The sequence below is a fragment of the Perca fluviatilis genome, chromosome 8 (genome assembly GCF_010015445.1).
Source record: "Perca fluviatilis chromosome 8, GENO_Pfluv_1.0, whole genome shotgun sequence".
Taxonomy (NCBI): Eukaryota; Metazoa; Chordata; class Actinopteri; order Perciformes; family Percidae; genus Perca; species Perca fluviatilis.
The window spans coordinates 10,834,983-10,853,133 of NC_053119.1; the positions used below are offsets into that span (position 1 = coordinate 10,834,983).

Below are 18,151 nucleotides of genomic sequence, written 5' to 3' on the forward strand. Positions count from 1 at the left end.
ATGTGGGAATATTTCTGTGCTTAGGTACTTTTCAAGTTTTGGCCGTATGCCATCTTCTGGTATGAAACCTGCGCAGTCTTTTATACATGAGGCCCCAGGTCATCAAGAGATGGTGACAAAAACCTCCAAACTTGTCTCATACAGGTTAGCTTTACCTGTCAAAGTCACAACAAAGGTTATCATCTAGCGGTAATACCCACAAATCTCTGTCACACACACACACAACTGTCTGCAAACACTCTGCATGACTGGTAAAATGTCTGACTTGATGTTTGATTGAGGTGTCCAAGACCAGGCGTTTTTTTCAAACATATGATATTTAAAGGAAAAAGCTGGTGATATTCTATATATTTGTTATTGTCAACATATCCCATGAAAAGACCAAACACAACAACATGTACAGTAGGTTTATCTCTCAATACTTATCGACTGAAGACGTAAATCTTTAAGAACGGGTCATGAATACATTTCATTATTAAAAGGCTACATTTCTAAAATAGCCGGGCATTGTAGTTTTTAGCAAACGTTATTCAAACTGGAGTAAATAGCACTTTTTTTGGGGACTATTTTCAGTGGCGGATTACTACACATTTGGTGCTCTAGTGAGTATTTACTGCAGCAGGACAGTGTATGTGGGATTTAATCAAAATAATCCAAAGTGGCCATTTTCATGGTAATGCAGCAACATGCCACCCTGTGCCACAGTGGCTCATTAATGGGTTTTTTTGGACAACAATTGAGCTCTATGGCACAGAGGAATAAACTACAGTAAATTAGGCTTTGGCTAAAAAGACAGTGCTTGTTAGTAGGATCAGTTAATCTTTGGTTTCTGTCTTTTCGTGGGATTTGCTGACAATATAAAAAATACAGAATATCCCCGCACTTCCTTTAATCACTGCAAAATGGGTGAAGTTGACTTTTGAGTTCACATAAAACGTTTAGCACAATTAACTTTAGGCATTTCCTGTAAGTTTCATCTTGAGTTATCAAACTCAGTCAAATTTCCCCTGGTGTATGTATATATAGTTGTCTGAAACTCAGTAACGTGCAGTGTTGAGACTGGGGACAAAAAAAGAGCACCTGAGATCACCTGACTGCACAACAACAACCAGACACAAACGACCTCAGAAGTCAAGTCCTTCCCATCAGCCCGCCAGCTGTCTTCCAGTCAGCACTATCCTGCTACAGTCATATCTCTACTGTCGCCTGGCTCTCAAAGCAGCTCACATTACACACTGCTGCAGTTACTGGCCATCTGCGGTGCGTTATTAAAAGCTTTTCCATGACAAGAAATGATTCCAGCAGGCGATCAGAGCATATAGAGAACTGTTAGCTGATACCGCTGGCGTGATGTAATGCTGACCGTCATTGTTTCGCCATGTGGCTGCACCGCTGTATTTCTGAGACGTGGTCACACACACACACACACACACACACACACACACACACACACACACACAAACACACAAACACACAAACACACAAACACACAAACACACACAAAAGGCTGCACTGTAGCCAAAAGGTCATGAGACTGATCCCTGCAGCGGCCGAAGTGTCCATAAAGAGCAAAGGGTCGTCGATCAACACAATAAAGCTCTATGTGCTCGGTCAGAGTGACTCAGCTTACCGTTAAGGGGTTCAATGGGGAAAAAGGAGGCTGCTTTTCCTTTAAAGTATGGGGAAGATGAAACGAGTCCAGTAGCTGTCATCAGCTGGCAGGTTGTGTGCATGCAAATGTCTGTGTGGATGTGTTTGTATATGCAGCAGGGTACTGTAAGTGCTTCAGGTTAAACATGCTCTTAAAAATGAAAAGTAGGGGGGTATGCGTTATGACTAAAATCAATATCAGGATATTAATACAGTAAGTGGAGCTGAAACGATTAATCGATTGACAGAAAAACTACAATGACTGAAAATTGTTTAAGTAATTTTCAAGGAAAAACACCAAAACATTTCTCAGCTTCAGCTTCTAAATTGTGAGGATTTGCAGCGGGGTTTTTTTTGTCTTAGATGACAAAACAAGCAATTTGAACTTTGGGCTTCAGAAAATTGTTATAGAAACATTTTCACTATGTGTAACCAAACATCCATTTACCCATCATACCTACTTTGCCTTTTTGGACTGCCGGGAGGGGGCTGGAGCCCATCCCAGCTCACATTTTGCAAGAGGCGCGGTGCACCCTGGACAGCATGCCAGTCAATCCCAGGGTTTAGACCAAACAATGAACCAAGAAAATGAATGGCAGCTTAATCGATAAATAAAAATTGCTACTTGCAGCCCTGTTAACAGGAATATTTTCTTCTATTATATCACAATGTCATTACACAACATGATATGGTGTTTAATGCAATAAATAGTAATCCAGTGTTTTGCATTAGATCAGTCTGAACTTTATCACGCATGTAAAACAAAAAAAACAAAACTTATTTTTCTTACTTTTCCTTCATTCATTTGGGCGACATCATTTATTAAAATCATTACATGATGCTGCAATGATATGTATCATAATATTCTACTTTAATTTAATATACAGTAAAATAATACTGAATTATCACCAAGCCCACACCAGTGTTTCCTATTTGGTTTAGAAAAAAAAAAAATTCTAAATTGTCACATCTTCGTCAGTGGAGGGAGAATCCTGGAAGTTTTGGAGCAGACAGTCTACGGACGAAAATAGTTTCTTAATTTAGTATAAACAGAGCTGAGAGGGATTCCAGCAATGGAAATGAACTTAAAACGAAAACTACTAACTAAAACTAAAGCATCAATTCAGGGTTTGTGTGCCATTATGGAAAATAAATGTGTTTTCTAATTGTTTATTAAGAATATTTGGCAAAAAGCACCAAATTGGAGTAAAAGTCAGATCACGGACATGAAAATAAACTCAAAAGTAAGTGACCTCCTTACACTGTTGTGCATCTGTGCTCACGTCCGTGTGTTTGGAGCTGCCCGTTTCTGCTTTGAGCTTCTTATGTGTCGAGTTATGCTGTGTTTATGAACGTATTTGCTCGTGTCCCCTGTTGTGTAGGAGTGCGAGTCCTCCACACTGGTTCAACGGATGACTAAAATAGCCTTCGCCTGCAATGCTGTTGACCTTGCGCTTCACAGTAACACGACGTGAAGCGCAGGGCTGATGGCCACGCTGGATCCAACGGGAGAGGAGAGGTCGACAGATGCAGAGGTCAAGAAGGAACTCAGGCTGGATCAAGCTTTTCCATTTTATTCTTACCACCAGTCTCACCAAAAAGCTTATTTTCTTTTATTTCCCCTGAGCAGAAAGAAGCTTTCACTGTTTAGAGTTCAAATTGAGCGAAGGAAAATAATCCCTGCCTCAAAGCACACCCCGCGGTGCTATTTAAGATCAGCTTATCACGTTTAAATGTTGTCTATCACATGTGGAAAGCACAATAGAATTGATTTTAAAATATTTATAAAAAGGTTTAAAAACTAATATTTCACTTGCGTGCAGGTTCCCCTCCCTCTATCCATTCATGCAGTTGGCAGTAAGCTTCTTAAGTGAATTCAAAAAGAATGACTGATCTGAGTCTACAGGGACTTACACAAATGTTCTTAAATCGAGGCCCAACCACAGCATCTCCTGCCAGCGAGACCTAGTTCATCCTGAGAAATGTTTTCATTTTAATTCCAGACCTTCATTCTTGACACTGGGACAAAGTCGGGACGTCTTATTTCAGTCTTTTGCTTGTTGACAAAAATACAGTTGACACAAACTGTCCTTGTTTTCTACCAATGTGCCAAGTAGCTACATTCTTGGTTTTGCCACAGTTCTCTCTGTTTTCACATTGCTTTGTTTCTCTCTAGGTTATCTTGATTGTAAATTTGTTTTTTGTAAGGCAAACATTATCACAATGGAAGTGTTTGTACAAGTTTAGATCTCTTTGTACTTCTTCTCAGCTATACATTATCAGTGCTACAGTATCTGCTTTTACTTCGCAAGCAATTTTGATGATCATGTCAACACAATATTTTAGGGCTGCAACTACCAATTATTTTCATTATTGTTTAATCTGTGCATGATATCCTTAATTAACTGATTAATTGAGAACCCAGGATTACATCTTCAAATTGCTTGTTTTGTCTAACTGTCCGAAACCCAAAGACATTCATTTACAATGATGTAAAACAAAGAGAAGATGCAAATCATCACATTGGAAGAGTGGGAACTAGTCGCTTTTGCTTGAAAAATGACTGAAACGATTAATCGATAATTACCATATTGATCACGGACAATATAGTGCCTGAGTTAGGGGCTAAGTAGTCCCCACATGGTTTAGAGCAGTGTTGATTCAACTTCATGATCATTTTGGCAGGAACTCTATTAAACTGCATTAGTGAACCAGCAACTGAGTGTATAATGAGTAATTGATAAAAAAAATGTAATAACTTGCCCAACGCTGTATCTTGAGTTAAATATCTGCATATAGACAACAAGCAGACCAATTCACAGGCATTTGGAGGGAGGATGGGAGTAGATGAAGGGATCATAGCATCAGGAACAACATCAGGGAAACAACAAAATGGCCAGAATTAATACTTCTTTAAGATTAGCATGCATTTGAAATCCATCCAATTAGGTCTTGCTGACCTCATACGGTCAGGCTGACTCTGCCTCAGGCGACATTCAAACTCTCACAAAGCTTCAGTGCAGCAGTGGCAGCATCTGACCGAAGCAAATGGTTCTGTAATTGGCTATACAACTTGTGGAAACCAAAGTATTTGGCTGGTTCAACACAGCAGCCTTTTTTTCTTGGCCAGCGGTAAACTTTTTACCCCAGAGAGCCGCTTCTCAAAGAAACACGTCAGGCCCCGGGGCATTCACAGCAGCCCATAATGCCTCTGCATCCAGCTGTTGTTCATGGGATGCACACAATGCATTCATGTGGACATCGTGTTCAGATGTCAGAGAGTGTTGGAAAAGCTACAGCACACAGGAGAACAGTTTATGTTATGTGTTGTTTATGGTGTGTAAGCAGCTGGACGGTGAGAGTCACAAGTTCATACAGTGTGATGTCGTCACTTTGGCATGTGTGGTTACATATTTGTCTTAATATCAAATTATCCCATGTATAAAATGAGCTTTTTAAAAACTACTTGGCAAAATAATACATATTCTATCTAACTATTCTATCTTTTAGTGAAAATCTAAATTACATCCAATTACATTCTTCCTGAAAAGTTGCATATCTTTGGTAATTATTCCATGCTACTGTAAACATATTCTGTGTATTATGGTAAATTCCAACTAATATAGCTGCAACTAACACAAATGTGTCTCTAGAAAAACTCTTACTAAGCTCTCCCATTTTTGACAAACAAAAAACATGATGTTCACTGTTGGGATTTCAGATCACTGAAGCATTTTCCGATACTAAACTCTTTCCTACGTCTAGCAAATTATCAACAACAGCAAACAAAAAAACTGAAAACCAGAAATCAAAGATGGACTTTTCCTGTTCTTATAACTCCCTTTGCTTGTTCGTGTCTGACTGCGCACCTTGTTTCTCACACCTCGGTCTGACAGGTGATTGATGGGGAAGTGATTACATGGGACACAGTCAAGCTCCCACACACAAGCCACCAAACAGTATCCAGTTCCTCAGAGAGTCTTGTTCCTCTATCTGTGTTATTATCAAAAACAAGCCTCTCAGTCGTCCCAGCGCCGTCGCCTCTGGCCCCTGAGCTCTGACAGGTATTCAGTCACAAGCATCAAATCATCACCTGCAGAGAAGTGCAACTGTACCCGTATGACAGTCGGGTTCAACCACAGCTATGTGGTGAAGCCACACCGCCAAAATACCAGTGATTTTCTACACATGTAATACATCCTTTATTTTGCAAGGGGATTCTTAGGATGTATGGAATAGTATAAAGCAGTAGTTGCATGCAAACTGTCTGCCTCCAAAGCTCCTATTTTGCAGGACATTTTAAAACAAAATGACGTTGTAAACACGAAAGCAGCTGCAGTTACAAGTTTCTTCCCCGGAAGCAGCGAGGAGGTCTAAAAGGTGATTCATGATTTCCAGATGACAAAGCTTACAACTGCCTGGTTTTACTGTACAGACTTCCACATGGGACGCACATGGAGTCAACATGCACAGCTGCGTGTTGACATGACATCCCCATGCGTCCTGACAGGAAGCCGTGTGCTGCAGAACAAAATGGCTGCCAGTAAACAACACATTATTGGGAGCTCACTAAGTCATATTTATAAGACTGAAGAGAACATGTTGCCATGAATAGACCTTCCCAAAACACGACATTCCCAATGAAATTCCATAATCCATTATTGATTTATAATCCAGGGCGGATTAGGCGACATTCCATTAGGTTTTTTTTCTCCCATCAATGCAGAGATTGGAGTAGACACCCAGTTTCTGGGTCAAATAATATACATAAGAGTCATATGTGGTAAAGCCGGGGCTGAATATAGGGTTCCCTGCAGATCGAGGCATTCTAGTTTCAGAAGGACATTTCTATAATCCATTTCATGCCTCATCTCATGAGCTGACATTCCAACGCTGGAAAAATAACCTGCTGACTTCTCTTCAGATTTCATGAGGCTTTTGTCACTTGCTTTGTGTCTAATTCACAACATATGAATCCCATTCAGCTTGGCTTGAGCTTGCTGCTATAGTAAGTCGGACATTTTTCACTAAACAACTAAACATGAATGAGACAATTATAGAATATTCCAGTCAAAAATTAAGTAGTCCCCATGGCTATAGCGCTACAAGTCTTGGTCTCAAGTTTATACGTTTCTTGATCTTTACTTGAGCCTTGAACTTGATTAGTTTGTGTCTTTGTCTTGCTATGAAACAACCGTTACCATCTTAAAAGGTCTACACTTGACATGTTCAGAGAACCTTAAAAGCTATCTGAACAATCAAGCTACAACATAGACTCCATTAGTAGCTCATGCGAAGAACATCGCCGTTTGGTGTTAGGGGTTAACTTTTGGCTCTTTTCCACCAAATGGTCCCAGTAACTAAAGATCCCCAGGAACTAAACTCAGGAACTAAATCAGAACCATGCAAGTTATCTTTGCACATTCCTGCCCCCCACATTTGCCTTCGTGGGTGACATTTAGACACAAGTTCCTCTCGATCAAACTACAGCTAAAGTTCCTGATTTTAAACGTTTGTGGGTTTCCGAGAACGTTTCTACAGTGGAAAAGGGCTATAAGACTCAACTGAGGTGGTCTTATGGCCATACCAGACAGTCAGGGACAATTCACTCAAAGCACAACAATACATACAACAAGACTGAAAGGTTCATCATTCATCGTCAGATATCATTCTTATCAAAGACTTGGAAGCAAGCATCTCTATTTGTTTCGGAGATGTTGCTTTTGGCATCTAAAAAAGGTGGAAATGCAGATCCACAAGCAGCAAAATCAAATCCTCTTTTCCTTTGTCATAACCAAATTTCATGAAAATCTATTGTTAGAATTTCGAGCTTCTTCTAGGGGTGTAAATCACAGGTTTTATCACGATACAATATTATATTAATTCTTTGGACAATGATACGATATTTTCTGATATGTCACGATACAGTCGATTCAAATTGATTTAATTTAGGGGCCTGCGATCGAAATGAGACAATATCGTATGCCCATTTACACACAGTTACCTTTACAGCAACTCAAAAAAGCAACTAAAATATGATTTGACAATTTTATTACTGAGCTCTTCCAGACATTGGAAAACAAAACAAGCTATTTGTTTTAACAAAAAGAATGAATATAAAGTGGGAATCTAAAATAAAGGGGAATCTTACAGACGATATGTATCAATGTTGTTACTTTGCATCGGTAATATTGGATCGTCGATCATTGAATCGATATATCGATCCAGATCGATGTATCGTTACACCCCTACTATCTTCCTGACAAACCGACAAACCAACACGAGCACATCCTCTGTAACATCTGTTCAATACTGCAGGTGCTGTCAAGAGTTCCTTACCTCCAACACAGGCCCCGCTCCCAGGATGATCTGCTCCACCCCGCTGGCGAATCCCTTCTGGCTGAGTGCAGTCAGGTGATGAATGAGGAAGTTGGTGCTCTGGGTTTTCCCAGACCCGCTCTCACCAGAAATGACTATGCACTGGTTCCTCCGTCGCTGTAGCATGGCGTGATACGCCACATCCGCCACAGCATAAATGTGGGGCTCCAGCTTCCCCAGTGTGTGGTTGTCGTACAATTTGACATATTTAGGATTGTAGATTGGCAGGAACTGAAAGGGGTTAATCACAATAAGAATACTCCCGATGTAAGTGTAGATCTTCTCCTGGCGGAAACGTGCCCGAAGGCTTTCCAAAATGGCGCGCTCTGTTAGCTCCGGGAGAGTGCAGAGGTCGGACGGAGGGTCGCTCCCTGCAGGCTGGGGGAGGAAACCCCGCTCCACCATGCGGCGGCGCTCCTCAGTCACCCGCAGCCACATCTGCAGGCTGCCGCCATAATGAATAGATCCATCCAGGTTCTTTTCCCGCAGGAGGAAGCGGTAGTCGTCGCCACTGCCCAGTCCGCTGCGGTTCTCCAGGGCGCTCCGTGGCCACAGCATCATACGCTGAACAGGGCAGTCGCCGGGGTTCAGGATCCATTCCTCCCCGCCAAACTCTTTCACCTCAGCCAACACGTAGCATTTGGTACGATCCAGGCGCAACCGCTCGATGAGGCACTCGATGGCTTCAGCAGCTGTGGTGTTCTTGCGGGCGCCGACGGGGCAGTAGATGGTGCCCTCAGCCAGGGTGCCCGGGTAGACTCGCAGGGTGAACTCCTGGTCCTCCAGGCGCCGCCGCATGCTGCCACTAGCCGTGGCCATATTGGCGCTGCTGGCGTAGCTGCAGCCGCCATCTTGTAAGCTCATGGTGGCGCAGCAGGTCCCATCAGCACAGCGCTCTCTGGGCCCGGAGGACTGACTCAGGACATCCCAACTGGAGGAGGACAGAGACGGAGACAGAAGAGATGGAAGAGGTTAAACACGGCAGCAAGGCAGCAAAGCAACACAACAACAAGGGTTCAAAGGAGAAATTAGTGGTTTCAGTCATCACTTTATGTCCTCGGGCATTTCCAGTACATTGAGTCAGAACAGGGTCAGTAGAGTCATGGCGATTTCATCTGTCCCATGACAGAGTAGGTCGACTCAATAGGCTTTCTGTTTTGGTCGGTAAAGGGAACTATTATCACAGACGCCACAAAAGAGGAGCATGAGACCGAGTCAAAGAGGGAGACAAGAACTGATAGCTATTCAAAACAATGAGGAACAGTAGCTGCTTCATGAATTTAAAGGCTAGTGGCCAGGCCAGCTTATCAGAGCCACATACCCTGTGTGTGTGTGTGTGTGTGTGTGTGTGTGTGTGTGTGTGTGTGTGTGTGTGTGTGTGTGTGTGTGTGTGTGTGTGTGTGTGTGTGTGTGTGTGTGTGTGTGTGATAATCCAAGGGCTCTAGCCGTGTGCCAAGATTAACAGCTGCCACCTTCCACACAAAAGTGGCTGTAATGAGAGCACAATGGTTTAATTCACCACTTCTCTGTTGATAGTGAACAGAGCACTCAATTTTCTCTCTCACACAAACACACACACACACACACACACACACACACACACACACACACACACACACACACACACACACAGTCCATTGTCATAGATTACAAAGCCTCAAACGTGATGTTGAAAAAATATATATATATATAAACTGTAAATGATGATAAATATGCTGATGATTATGGGACAGAGATCAACTACTACAACTATACGATAACTATATTATACTTATATGTTTAAATTGACGTTTGGTGTTATTAAATTGATGCTAAAAATGTATTAGTTGTACTGAACTGTATGGTAGCTAAGAAAAAAGTGTTATTCAGTTGCTTAATACAAATACTGCCAAATCAGACCAAAGTTCAATATAAGCAATTATTTTACAAGCTAATTATTCAGATGAGTCAGAGTAATGTTTGCAGCATTAAGAGTTCCAAACATGATTTTAATTTACTTATTTAAAGTACTTTTTTGGATGAAATTCTTTAAAGTCTAATTTAATTAGGTCTCTTGTATCACAAAACAATTATATATTATAGAGTTTTGTGTCAAAACTAAATCTGCATACCCGCACAAATATATAAGTAATGTCAATCAAAGAACAGCGGGTAATGGAGACACTAGCAGGGTTTTCTTAATTCAATTATTATTATTTGCTGATAGGAATATCATCATTATCTATTACTCTGACATCGCATTGTCAGATGGTTTTAATATTGTTTGCCAAATCTGGGAATTGAAGCTTATTATTATATTTTCTAAGATTATAAGTAAATGCAGAAAATCTACAAGAGTGACAATTTAGTTTTTCTGGACTCCAGTCTCTATAGAAATACAAAATACCAGAAAACCAAAATGTAGAAACAAGACCTCAATTTAAATGTAGGCCAAAAAAAAAAGACCACAGCCGTGAAAGCTTTACTGATCTCTGCCAGTTGCTCTTGCTTGTTTAATTTACCGATCCCTGCACTTCATCATCTCTTTGGCTGTTTATTGGGAATCATAATGCAAAGGCAGGACAAGGCATTCCAAATGACGATGCTGCCATTTAAACAACAAACAATTTTACACAATTTCTGACAAAACCACGGTTATTATTTAGATGAGAACATGTACCACTGCCCTTTTAGGCTCTCTAAATTCCCTCCCCTGGATGATTTTTAATTTCCTTCAATGGCTCTCTCAGCTAAGTGCATGCGCTAGACAGATAGATACAGGAAGAGGAAGGAGAGGATGAGCCAGCCAGTCGTCCCTTGAGCGCCCCAGACAGACCCTCCTCTCCCTCCTGCCGTCTGGAGTGATCCTGACCACCTACAGCAGTCTGCAGCAACCCGCCACCAGACAGAGACAGAGAGAGAGAGAGGGAGGAAATAACCAGCTGGGTGTCTGTAAGAAACAAAGAGGTGAACTGTAAGGGAGGAAAGACGGAGCAGAGGCAGAGACGACAGAGCTGAGAAACGGACAGAAATGAGAGAGAGTACACAAGATTCAAAACAAGATTCCCCCCCCCCCCAAATGCAGTCACTTGAGACGCCAACGAGCTGTTCAAAAGAGTAACAGGTCAGAGTTTCAAGTCTATTATGCAATGGGAAGGGAGGGGGGGGGGTGTTATATGTATGTTCTGTTACCTGTAACATACTGCTGGTTGTGCATGTGTGTTGAATAAAAACATTTTTTCACAAAAAAAGTCTATTATGCAGAAATGTAAATACATTCTACAGTATTCATGGTCCGTTTGTGCTGTCTGGTGGGGTCCTTTTTGATATTTCTGGGGCTCGTACAAATAAGAACCAAACAAATGAACAAACGGACACTGAAGGAAAGCTACTCGGGCAAATCTGTGTTCCCAGACTGCAGATCAAAATGGGATCAGTAGTGTGAGACACTGGATTGATTGATTAACAAAAGAAATAAACTAAAGTGAATTGAGAATTCACACTACGAGTGCATCCACACTTTTTGTTGAGATCTCCGCCCACGTTGAAACATCAAAACAACAGGAACATTTCTTCTTATTTTTCTTCTTCCTGCTCTTTCAGGTGGCAAACAACCAAATTGTGCATCACAGACAACATGTAAGAGGTGGAACAGACACAGCCTAGCGACCGTGCCACAGTAACCCACAGTCCACAAAAGTAAAAGTAAAAAGAGTGAAATCCATAACATCAGCTCAACAGTAAATTAAAGATGCATTATGGAGTTTTCTTGTAAACTAAGAAAAGTCATGTTTACTATCACCAAAACACATTGTGTGTATGCTTAAGGTCTAACAAACATGTTTTTAATGCCAATTTTAAAAGTATTTTAAATCAAGCTTTGTTTACATCCATGATAACTAGCTTACAGTCTTCTTTCCTGCATTTGTTGCCGCATTGATGCATTTTTTGCCACTTTACCACCACAGTGGTAGATCAGTGGAATACTGTAAGACCATGGGCAGGACTGTGTATCGTGTTACCCACATGCATTGGGCAAACAAAAGGGGACACACCCATAGATGCTATGTATGAGCAATATTAGCCTCTAGCATTTTGATAGCTTGGTTAGTACTGAACTGATCTCAATAAGGCGCCACAGTCCCGTCTTGTGTCTGAGCTGGCTTACATCATCACTTTCTAAACGCTCTGTGTATCCACATTCCACCAGCTGGCCTTTTTTGGTTTGATATAAATATACAGTTACTGAAACCAGCTGTTCTAGCCTTCATTCAGCTCTGCAGTTGGCTCATCCTTATCACTTCTCTGGAGCTGGCTGGTCTCAGCTGTCAGTCTAACTCAGTGAGTCATTAAGCTGGAAGTTAGTGACTTATGACTGTCGTCCTCGTGTCACCGCTAAAACGTTAGCCGCTAGGGAAAGACAGGCTGCTTTCACAAGAACGGATGACAGATACAGTAGCATGGGAGAGAGTGGACAGTCTGTGAGTGAGAGTGTGGGTTTAAGTAAGTACCAACCGTCTATATTTCTTCCCACTGGACCAGACACTATCAAAAATACCTAAGAATAATGTTTATTAATAACTGTTTATTATGCATTTTCAAATATAACTCTAACCCGGGGGATAAAATGTAAGAATTACAAAATATCTAAAATTATAATTCACAGTTGGTCTAAGCAAATCTTCCCTAAAAAATGAGCTTGGATCAACAAAATTATGCAGACCTACTTTACATTTTGTAGTTAATGTTGGTTCTGAACTGCCAGGACACTTACAATTCTGTACAAATAAAACATGTGAAATCCACCATGACACAATGTGGCTATATAGCCTTTTTCCTATCACAGATTGATATAGAGTAGTACACTGTGTAAACAGCAGGTTTCTGGTAGGTTTTCCTTTCCTGGACAAATCTGTTTTGGACAGAAGGTAATATGGTTTATTATATTTCCAGCAGAAGCAAAAGTAATTTGTTTGTAATGAACAGAAAAATACCTTGGTAGAAAAAATATCAACATAAAACTAAGAAAAAGACATTACCGTACAGTAAGTCACCATGATACACAAATTATCTCAGAGAAATACCATTCATAAACACCACAGATGTCACCAAAATAAAAGGATACTGTGGATTACCAGTTTAAAGGATAGGAGGGCAATCTAAATCCCTACTTCGGGTAATGATGTTTTTTCCCAAAAAAAACCAAATATACAGCAAGTTTAATTCTTCCCTTGCCTGCCTTGTTGCCTCGAAAGCTACAGTATGGCCCCCTCCGTCCTCCGCTGCAGCAGCGCGGCAAATCACTGGACTGTCTGTTGAGACTTTATGAACCAGCGAGCTGGACAGCAGGAGACATCAGGAGTAGCTGGAAGGCTGTGTTGCACCGTATGAAGGATCAGGGCTGGGGACTGATGGATGGTCTTTTAGGGGCAAAGTTACGAGTGAGGAGCAAAGGTTTTATACCAGCTGAGGCTCTGACAAATCACATGTGGAGCTACGAAGTTGGCCGCCGAATTGCTGCATGCGGTGAGGTCATTCAGGCAGGAACTGGACGGCTATTAGACACCAAGTACAATGGGCCGACGTGACCTTAATACTGAATGTTCAGCATTTGAAGCGACAGAGTTTGAGGATGATGGATGAAGACGGAAAGTGATATAAGTCAGGCTCAGCGAGGAAGAGAGGAGATAAGATGAGGTGAGAAGAGAGAGAAAGCTGTGGAAAGAAGATGAACAAAAGAGGTGGCGAAGTAGAGGAGGCTAAACGCCTGTTACGTCTTGTTTTGATACGGTTGAATTTGCAGTGCTGACAGCATGTGGAGATAAGGCCGCAAGCTGACGTGGTGGAGGAATGAGCTCGTGCTTTAAATTGGAGAGAGAGTGAAAGAGTAGAGGACGTCTTAATGAGAGCGTGCCAGTCATTTGACTGGAGGACAGGTTCAGCCCCGGGTCACGCCCATTCAGAGCCATCACTCAGGTGCTAATGTTAGAAAACAGAGCTCCTTCCGTGTAGGCATTAATATTTAAAGAGAAAGAGTCAGACAGAGAAATTTTACTTACTTACTTATTTTATTTATACTGTAAAGATGCATTTGATGCTCTGAAATTTGATCTGAAAGGGTAATTCATTAAAGTGATGGTTCGGAGTAATTTCACCCTAGGGTCCTTTGCACCATGACCTCGAGCCAAACACCCCCCCCAGAAGCTTTTTTCACATGGGTCTAACATTGGGAGAGTTAGCGTAGAGTAGCGTTATCAGCTGAATAGCTTAGCGCAGGGGCTAATGGACCCACGTTTGTATCTCGTAAATGACCCCACTAATAATGCCCGAAATGATACCAAACTTCTACACTAGTACAAATAGGTTATGCACTCATAAAACGATGGATTGGAAAGTTTGTAAGTACACCAGAAGTTTATGAACACTTGCCTGCTCTCTTCTGCTCTCTGTTGCTGCTGCTGCTACCTGCAGTTAGACGAGTGCTTAGGGCCGTCTACAAATTACTACACTGAAAAGAGATACAACAAAAATATTTATTAATTTAATGATTAAATAAGGTAATGTCTCCAAACTTACCTCAATTATTGTCTCCTGCTAGTTATACTACAGCACTTACTTTAAAAAATAAGTTAAATTAATAAATATTTTTGTTGCATCTCTTTTCGGTGTTGTAATTTGTAGACGGCCCTAAGCACTCGTCTTACAGCAGCAAAAAAAACAGCAAAAAAAAAAAAAAAAAAAAAAATTTTTTTAAAAAAAATTTTAATATAAAATTTTTGCATAACCTATTTGTACTAGTGTAGACGTTTGGTATCATTTCGGGCATTATTAGTGGGGTCATTTCCGAGATACAAACGTGGGTCCATTAGCCCCTGCGCTAAGCTATTCAGCTGATAACGCTACTCTACGCTAACTCTCCCAATGTTAGACCCAGGTGAAAAAAGCTGTTTGGCTCGAGGTCATGGTGCAAAGGACCCTAGGGTGAAATTACTCCGAACCATCACTTTAACTACAACTTCCCAGAATTGCCGTCTCTCCCCAACAAAGCCTGCAAGTCTACATTGTGGTTGCATTTGTCCATTAGATGCTGTATTAGAAGTGCATTAAATGCATTTATGTTTTTCTTTATTTGTTCAGGAACTATCAGGCAGCATTTGCAGTCAGCATCAATAAATGTTACAACTTGTGTACATCTTCATCCACACAGTCAGAGCGCACCAATTCTTTAGATGAGGTGGAAACTAGGCTAACAGGATTGTGATAAATGGACTTTTAGTCTTGTTTATGCTTTTATAAAAGACTTAAGACTTGCATTTTAGTGACTCGCAAAGTTCTCTTCTATCCACTGATTGTGTACAGACCCTTTTCTCTCTGATGAAGAGGTGTGTTTGTCATCTTTAATACTCCTACATTTGTACATCTCCAGATCGTTCTTTGGCAAAGAAAGACAATAAAAACTGATATCTTACAGCAGCAGTGCAGCAAACATGCAGTAAATTACCCCGCGTCTATAACAAATGCATTAGAGGAGACGGGGAGTCTTTAGGATCATATAAAAAAGTAGGGAAAGCTGCCAGAGCCAGGCACACATCCAAGATATTAAATACAGATGAGAAGCCCAACTTGTCCTGCAGGTCTTCAAGAGTCTGGCTGGTAAACAGTAACACCCCCTCCTCTCCCACAGTCGGTTCTCACCAGCATAACAGCAATAAACGGCAAACTTCAGCATTCCTGCTCACATACACAACACTGCTCACATACACACATAAACACACACAAGTTCACTTAACTTTAAATCTCTCGACACAGAATGGGTGTTTTCCTCCCCAGTCGCAAAAACTGAGGGTTGTACTGTACTACTGATGATTTCATTAGTAGTTACACGGTTAATTTGAGCTGTGACTAACACAGAGTTATTCTTGTGTACCTCCACATACACTCGCTACCGCCCCTGATCACTCATCAGTGAAGATCATTTAAGGATTACAGGCATATGTCAAACTCCCCGTGGGTTTACTCCTCACTAGTGGCTGCTGCTGATCTACAGTAGCTAGTGGAGCTTACTTCTATCTCTCTCACACACACACACACACACACACACACACACACACACACACACACACACACACACACACACACACACACACACACACACACACACACACACACACACACACACACACACACACACACACACACACAAAGCATCAGCTCAGACGAACGCCACACCTTGTGGTCACACATGTGGATTCAAAACTAAGAAAGATGTGTGTGTGATTTGCATGCAGCTGGCATCGTGGAAGCCTAGAATTCACCTGGAGTTTTGACTCATTTGTCTCATTTGTGTACAGTATTTTTCAATCCTAACATATTCCGGGATTTTCGAAATTAAAAACAAAAATAAAGCAGCCGTATCTGTACAGTAGGTTTAGAAGGTTCTCTGACTTATTGGGCTCTTGAAACCTTTTGTAGAACATTTATTCTCATTGGGTTAGGGTTAGTTTTTCCCCTCTCCATTGATATCTACAAGTGCCCTTTAGCAACATACACAATCCGGCCCAAAACTGTTCCAGTAGATTTGCTTATATAAGAGCCTCAGTGTGCTTTAAACAAAAGTGCTTATCGGATCATCGAACAGCATCTAAAACAACTCCACCCACCCCACTAAACCTTTCTGATGTTGGCATAAGGGGGGCGTTTTCCAAATTTTCAGAAATTGACAATCCCATTCACTGGGTGCAGGATGCATGCAGGATTTGAACTTGACTTGAACTATATCCGTTACTTTTCAGGTGTATGACCGAGTACAACATCATGATTGTCTTTGAAGAGAGATTGTCTGAAAGTGGATGCTGTTATCTCCATTTGTTCAATTCATTGCATCCCACCCCTCACTGTGATGACTCTATGATGGCTTTTTTACCCTCAAAACAGGTTTTACCTTCAGACGTGGGGTCGGACAACCTAGTTTGTTTAAAACACACTGAGCCATTAAGATGGTGCTTCTACTGCAGCATTTACTACTGCCAGTGTGAATGTGTTACTGGAAAACACAGAATGTGTTCAGGCAATTTTCCCTGAAAAGGTAAAAAAAGAAGCTAAATAGTAAATGCCTTGTGTGTGCCCTGTGTGTGTGTGTGTGTGTGTGTGTGTGTGTGTGTGTGTGTGTGTGTGTGTGTGTGTGTGTGTGTGTGTGTGTGTGTGTGTGTGTGTGTGGTGTGTGTGTGTGTGAATTTCAGCAGTGCTACAGGAACTGAGCCCACACAGTCACAAACATCTGCCAGAAACTCATGCACAGAGACAGAGTGCCGAGTCATTCAGTGTGACGCTGTGTGTGTGTGTGTGTGTGTGTGTGTGTGTGTGTGTGTGTGTGTGTGTGTGTGTGTGTGTGTGTGTGTGTGTGTGTGTGTGTGTGTGCGTGTGTGTGTAAAAGAAAAAAAAAATGCATGTGCTTCTGCACTGACAAAGATGCTAGCACAACACTCAGGGCAGCAGTTTTTTCAGATTTCTTTCCCATCATACTCTACAACTCAGCTTGGTTAGAGGCTGCAATACCTTTAGCTGTAGTGCTTCTTCTCTTCTAGTTGTAAGTATTTTGAGCAATTTGTATAAGAGGGGATACAATGACAAAATAAAAGGAGAAGAAGAGGTGAGGGTGAAGAAGAAGAGGAAACAGGAAGAGGAAGTAGAGAAGAGCCACTTCCCCATCCTCTGCACTATTACATTCCCCCATGGGGAATGACATCTCCTCAATGTACTATCACGCACACGCACACGCACACAAATGGAGCATCAATGTCAGAAAAAGACCACTGTGGGGAGCTGTATTGATTGAAGACCCCCTCTTAACTACAATCAGACATCATCTGAGCATCTCTGTTGCCGTGGTTACAGGCTGATCGAAATAAATTAGTGCCTTGTGCATCTTTTATCCTCTCAATGTGATATTACTGTGTTTTCTGTGTAGAATGTTGCACTACTGTTATAGAGTGCGGATCAGGACGCATTTTTCTGTCCAAGCCCGGCCCACATCCGACAGGCATTAAGATATTTGTGTCGGAGCCCGACCCGAGCCCGACACAGTTAAAATCTTGGTTTTTTTCCTCATACTAATGACACATGTGTTTGTTTGTGTGAAAAGCCC

General features: G+C 41.5%; 1 protein-coding gene across 1 annotated transcript in view; it reads right to left on the reverse strand.

Annotated features, from left to right (window-relative positions):
- Positions 1 to 18,151, reverse strand: part of LOC120564602 (unconventional myosin-IXAa-like) — a 162,484-nt gene that overhangs the window by 117,818 nt on the left and 26,515 nt on the right. Inside the window, 1 exon segment of the mRNA XM_039809735.1 lies at positions 7,990 to 8,959. Coding sequence (XP_039665669.1) covers positions 7,990 to 8,892 — 903 coding nt within the window. The 5' untranslated portion in view covers positions 8,893 to 8,959.